Here is a 6,677-nt window from a genome sequence, read left to right on the forward strand (position 1 = left end):
CAGTATGGCAAAATATTTGACTGTCGTAGAAGCCAAGAGGATTAAAAGTGTTCCTCCAGCCTTCCACTGCAGTTGCCCACTTGACAAGTATCACTGGCCTGGGGGACTTCGGGGGTTTTGCCACACTGTGCCAGTGAAAGGTGTTTTGTCAATCAAGAAGCTGCCTTAATGCTACAAGCGTATTTTACTATAAATAGCAACTAGATCAGGATCTCAGGGCTTCCTTCCCCACTGAAGGAAACACCAAAGTGTTGGGCTAAATGAGAAAATACAGGTTATTACCTTTCACAACCTCGCAGGTTTGGTGCAGTGTAACATTTCAATAAAGTCAAGGAAGTCAACATACGTGAACAGAGGCATCATGAGGAAAAGCCGCAATCCCACCTGTGTGTTCCAGTGCTAGATTTGAAAAGTGTCAGTTGTTCTACCAGGTGCAAGGCCTGCCAAGAGGGCTCACTGAAAACAGATTTGGGAATCAAAAAGTGGTTTTGAAAACTTAGTGATTTTAATACACAAACGATGGCTTGGAGAAGGTGCATGCTTGCTGAAGGATTATGAATTGTTGTCCACTTACATTCCTTTGGGTCTACTGGCCGTGTTTCTAAGATAACACATAGCTGAGGTTACTGTCCTTGGCTGAGTACAGGCTGAAACACTGCTAAACCTTTCATATCTGTGTTTACAGTTAAACAAAACTCTTACACGTGCAAAAAATTTAATTCAGTAACTGAATTACTATGAAGTTGTTCACTTTTATTTTGAAGGGCTTCCCAATTCTGTAAAAGGATTAAGAGGACAATTTTATATTATCAAAAGTTATCACGGTCGCCGTTTGCAAATAATTGTTCATACATCGCTCCATCTTGAAACGGAGGCCTCCTTATGAAGTAAAACAGTGATACTTGGGAGTAGCTAAATTCAGAAGAGACACAATGACATGTCCGTGAGTCACTGCATGCAGTTGACCCCAAGCCAGAGAAAGCCTTCAGAGCAGAGTGCATTTGAACCCTGGGCCGGCAGACAGGCAGGCTGGGCGTCAACGGTCAAGACAAGGAATGAGATAACGCAACAGGAAGGTGGGGGGAGACTCTACGACTGATCAGTCCTCCATACCTACCTAATGTTGGGCTTTACATCTTTTTCCTCGGCTTCCTCGTCACTGTCATCCACTTGCTGAATAACCAGATCAGACGAGCCGTCCTCTACAATCTCCACGTCGGATCTGTTGTCTTCGCTGTAATTCCAGTTGGAGTCTTTGTCCTCTTCCAGAGGGAACTCCGGGGGCGGTTCTGTGTCCAAGTCAATGCGGATGCTGTCGATCCCAGCTTCAGACAGGCATTCGTTGCAAAGTCTGTAGCGTCTGGTCCCTTCCTGGACCACCTGGCCTGTCATTTCGGTGACGTGACGCTTGCATTTTCTGCAGATGGGCTTGCAAGCTTGATGGATCTGCAGTGATGGGAGGGGAGATTACCAGAAAGTGCTTAAATGGAAATTGAATTGTGTGGCAATAGCAAGTAATACTCTCCTCACTGAGAGAATTGCTAAGTTAAATTTAGACCTAAGTTAAATCGATTTAATCTAGAAAAGACTTTGACTGTAAGAGCTGGACATCATTAGTGTTTGAATACGATGGGATATAAAGAAAACAAGTCTCAGGAGGCAGCAGCGCTGAACCAACCACTGCTCCATGGCCACCAAGAAAACTCTGTGAAGTTGTTTATGATGTCAGCAGGAGTCAAGGTTGAGGCAAGATAAACCTAAATTTCAGGATAAGGAGGACTTCTCTCTCTCTCTCTCTCTCTCTCTCTCTTTTTTAAGCAAAAACTAGATGAAGATTAAAACAAATTAACTTCTTACTTGCAAAGTGAAGTAATTATAGGGTAAAGCTCTTGTACAATTTTGTATATAATTACATAAGATGCAAGGTGATATCAACTCATAAATTTATAAAATACAAGGATGGTTTGAAGTAATTTTTATTTTTTGGTTCAATAGGTACATGCACAAACCATTTTTGGTTAAAATTTTATGTTTATATTAGCCACACATGTAGTTCACCCTTTGCAAAATATGGCAGGATAGAAATGCAATAAATGGATGGATGGGATTATTCCACCTAGCTCATCAGATCTGGTCCTTAGAGCACTTGTCCTTTCAAAGATGGTCAGTCGGAAGACAGCTGAGAGGTTCCACAAGAATCATCTTCCGAAGTGCTGCGTCTGCACAATGTGCAAACTGGGGACGCAATTAGTCCCAATGTATAGACTCCGGACAGATGTGGCTTTGCACAAACCCTGAGCCACCCAGAGAGCAACCAGGCTAAAAGGGTTAGCCTGCTGTTGGAACGTAGATGCTCCAGAACCTGGTTAGCAGCCAATGCCATCTCGTTGGAAAGGCAAGGCAGCTCCTGAAAGCCAGGCCTCTGGCTGCCACCACCCGGCCTCGCTGCCAAGGCTGCTCCTTCTTGCCTGCAAGCAGCTTCTCTTGGCCAAAGTCCCCCGGCTGAGCAGAGGCTCTCCTGGGACCTCAAGGCCAATCTTGCCTCAGCCTCAGAAGCCAGCTGGTTCTCTACAATGCAGGCTTGGCCTGGAGGACCCGTGCCTTGACCATCCAGTGTTTCCAGATGTGTTTCACTGCAACTCCCAGAACTCCTAGTCTTGGGCGTGTGTGTATGTGTCTGAAGGTACCATCTTAAAGCAAAACATAAAAAAAAGTTTACCGTCCGAAAGTGGCTGCTCAAGTGATCCAGCCGGCTGAATCTTTTCCCGCAGGCTTCGCAAGGGTACGGCCGCTCTCCCGTGTGGCAGCGGAGGTGTCGCTTCAGGTCTGCTTTCCGTTTCACCACGTGGGTGCAAAAGGGGCATTTGAACCTCATCCGAGGCAGGTCATCTGAAATACAAAGCACTCCCTTCAGAGGGGAAAACCCCCAGACGGACTTCCAGCGGGTCTTAAGTGGCAATACTAGTCATCCAATGGTAGATCTGGAATGAATGTAAAACAACATTTTGCAACCTTGGCAACTTTTAAGACATGTGGACTTCAACTCCCAGGATTCCCCAGCCAGAAACTCTGGGAGTTGATGTCCACACGTCTTAAAAGTTGCCAAGGTTGAGAAACCCTGGTATAAAAGCAGGCAAAGTGGTTATGTGGCTCAATCCTGTTCAAGTGAGCAATGAGAACTTGCAACAGATTCTGTTGGAAAGTGCAGATGGTCCTCAACTTACGACTAGTTGCTTAGCAGCCGTTCAAAGTTAACCATGGACTTCTCTGGGGCCATTTACAGCCCAAATTCAAAATTCCGATGGCTGCCCCACCTCCGGCCTGTGACTGCATTTTGGGCATTTGGCAACCTGCACACATTTACAGCTGTTTGCAGCATCCCATTGTCACAATTTACAACATTTTTTGCTGGAAATGGGTGTTTTCCTGTTTCCGGCAAAACTGGCCCATTATGAACCAGGGGCTTGCTTAACCACCGTAGTGTTCACAAGAAAGGTTGTAAGATCAGGTGCGGTCATGTGGTGACCTGCTTAATGATGGGTACGAAATTCCGACTATAATTCTGGGCTCAATTACAGTCGTAAGTCAGGGACTACCTGGAATAGCCCGGCCTAGAGTCTCCCCAAGAGTCACTTTTCCAGCGATGCACAGCCTTCAGGTTTACCAGCCGGGATTCAGCAGCTTTTTTTACAGGCACCGGGTTCCAGATGCTCACTTTGATCCCTGACTCCTTCGTGACGCAGCGCTGAAACATCCCAAACTCTGCTTTAGAAATTTTGTCCCCAGAGGCCAGTTCTTGTCCCTCTCAGGGCCAAATTCGGCCTATGGCACCAGCAGCTTTTTTTCACTATTGGGTGAAGGAGACAGAGTTGGGCAGGAAATGGTCTGTGTTGCTTCTCCCCACTTTGTTGATCGGACCAAACATGATCTGCTTAGGTTTTTGTTATAGGGTAATTATGGTTCATCTGTATTACTTGTCATTCTGAGACCTATTTTTGGTCAAAGGGTGGTTATACATACAAGAAATGAATATGGAGGAAGGAAGGGAAAATGTTTTTGTTTAGATTGGGAGTAAGCAAAATACAGAAGGAGCTCGGATTTAATTCTTGGAGCCTCAGCCCGCCGACGGTTTCTGCACAAGGTGCTCTCTGCAGTCGGTGAGAGTCCAGCCCTTCCCTTCGGTCTCCTCTGCTCTATCGGCTGCCCCCCCCCCCAAGGCTCAGGGGTTGCATAAGGATCTCCAGCTTGCTGCATTTTGGCACCACCATCAGAATACCAGAAAGGCACACTGAAGTTCAGGTCAAAGTTCATGCCACAGGAACAGGAAACAACCTCAAAAGCCCAAGAAGGTATAAAAACCCACCACTCCCAGGTACATGGGGTCCGCTGCTCCACAGCCTCATGTCTTGTGGTTCTGCTCTTCAATAAACTACAACCTTCTTTCTAAAGCAGCCTCCATTTTGTTTATTCCCGGCTTGGACTGGACCCTGATGAAGATTTTTCTTTCGAATGAATGAATGAATGCTTATGTCAGCCAAGGAGACACCTGTAATATATACTTTTAAAAAATGTCTCATGTTCACCAATTATCCTACTCTGCAAGTTGGGGATTGCAGGGAGAAACTGACGGCAACCTTGAATGATGCCAGACGAGTCAGCCAAACTGAACTATGTGGCTGACTACTTACGTTTCTACAAAAACCCATTCAGGGCAAGTCGCTCTTCTCCCACCGATCCCTTCTAGCTGTGTATAGACTACATAATTCCCACCATCTGTGTTTTAAGGAGCAAGGCTGCCCAAAACAGTTGGCAGGCACTCAGCTGGGGAAGATACAACTCCTTGAGTTTATTTCTCTTAAATAAAATAAACTGTGAATTGTGAATAGCTCATTTAGAACATAAAAAGCAGTTAGGACACATTCAATGGATTACCCGGCTGTGCAGCTGGATGCAACATCTGGTCAACTTGAGCAGAGGATCAAAGAAAGCAGAATCGTGTGTTTCAGTCAAACAGCATTTTCTAATAACGGTGGGGGAGGACATTGGAGGATCTGCTTCTGGCAGCAAACGGTCTTGGGCTGGCGGTACAAAATAGGATTTGGGAATGACCTCTGGGGACAAAGGAAAGAGGTGCTGCCAAGGGAAGGAGCAGAGAAGAGCAGGGGGAGCCCCCAGTGGCTTAACCGTCAGAGGAGGATACTTAGGAAGGACCCACCTAATGGGTCAGGCAGCTAAAAGCGGCATTAGGAAATTTCAGACTTGCAAGACTTCCTTAATATACCTTTAGAATAAACTAGAATTAGCTCATTGGTCCCATTTCCTGCCTGGTTTACCAGGAGGGCTGACATGTTGCTACACCAGCTCACAATCTCCTGGGGCCAGCTCCAGCAGGATGAGCTCCACTCTGCACCCAGCATGCACCAAAAGTCCTGCATCGACCACTCACCACCACCTTCCCCTTAAGCTAAGAGAGCAAAAAGACGACTTTGGATTGAAATCTCTGCTAAAGAGCTGTTTCCAGAATCTACCGAGTCCTGCACTGCACTCGGCAAACATTCACCACGTGTCTCCTGGAACCTACACCTCCACAAGAACTGCCTGTCTTTGACTTCCCACCCGACTGAGCTTCTGCCCGGGCAGGGCAGGGAATGCAGTGCCAAGGCTCTTACCCTCAGCCCAGTTCCCCATGACCCCCAAGACGGAGGGCATGCTGGGGTACTGCTCTTCGCCTTTGGAAGACTTGGACTTGCTGGCGGGGTGGGGCGATTCGTGCTCGTGCTGAGGCACAGCTAGCCCTCTTGCATCCGCGCCCTGCCCGTACTGGTAGCCGGCAGGACAGGAGTCCCCTTCCGAATCCACCTGGAGGTCCTCTTCAGACGGAGGAGGGTGGCTGGCCTGCTCGGCAGCCCGGTCCTCCAGCTTGTTCGCTTTGTAGGGGGGCCCGTCTGCAGGCTGGGCCAGCCCCAAATGCCTGCTTTTCTTCAGGGGCTCCTGTCTTTGGTCATGTTTGGAGAGGGGCTGGGCGGCTCTCGGGGTGGACGGGTAGTAGCTGAAATTCGTCCAAGAGTTGCTGTTGATCATGCACGTCCCTCGGTCGGGGCTCAGGTGGGAGTGGGGGGGGCTGGACTCCGCTCTCCAGCCGGCACTGTACAAGCACAAGCGCTCCACCCCGTTGGAGCTGACCTCCTTGTCCGAGAGGTTGAAATAGCGGTCCTTCTCCTTCTCACTGATGTCCAGGGAGGACTTGATGAAGGTCTTGCAGACGCTGATGACGTCGGTCATCTGAAGGAAGCTGGCGGCCGACATTACCTCGATCACGTTCTGGCCAGTGAGGGAGAGTTTGCCCGAATACACAAAATCCAGAATCACCGAGAAGGTCTCTGGGGAAAAGGCCTGGAAGGTGGCCGTGGTGGGCTGGCCAGCCTCCTTGGAGCACTGGGAGAGGAGCATCTTGAAGTAGCCGCTGCTGGCAAAGAGCACATTGCGGTGGGCTCTGAAGACCTTCCCCTCCACCAGGATGCTGCAGTCGCAGAACAGGTCCTGCTGCCGCTGCTCGTTTAACTGCTGCAGGAGGTGGGACTGATGGGAAGAAATCTCCATTCTGGAACCGGGCAGGGTTTATGCTGCAAAAGAGCACAGAGTATTTTTACATGCCCACAGCGGCTGCAATGCTTTTG

The 6,677-nt window shown here is 48.4% G+C and overlaps 1 protein-coding gene across 1 annotated transcript in view; it reads right to left on the minus strand.

Moving 5' to 3' along the window:
* Positions 1–240: 240 nt before the first annotated feature.
* Positions 241–6,677, minus strand: part of ZBTB8A (zinc finger and BTB domain containing 8A) — a 12,188-nt gene continuing 5,751 nt past the window's right edge. The window contains exons 2-4 of the mRNA XM_081335359.1: positions 5,670–6,623; positions 2,720–2,889; positions 241–1,446 (exon numbers count right to left, since the gene is read on the minus strand). Of these exons, the coding sequence (XP_081191485.1) occupies positions 1,114–1,446; positions 2,720–2,889; positions 5,670–6,600 (1,434 nt within the window). The 5' untranslated portion in view covers positions 6,601–6,623 and the 3' untranslated portion in view covers positions 241–1,113. The remainder of the gene's footprint in view (positions 1,447–2,719; positions 2,890–5,669; positions 6,624–6,677) is intronic.

The sequence above is a fragment of the Vipera berus genome (genome assembly GCF_964194415.1).
Source record: "Vipera berus genome assembly, chromosome: 9".
NCBI lineage: Eukaryota > Metazoa > Chordata > Lepidosauria > Squamata > Viperidae > Vipera > Vipera berus.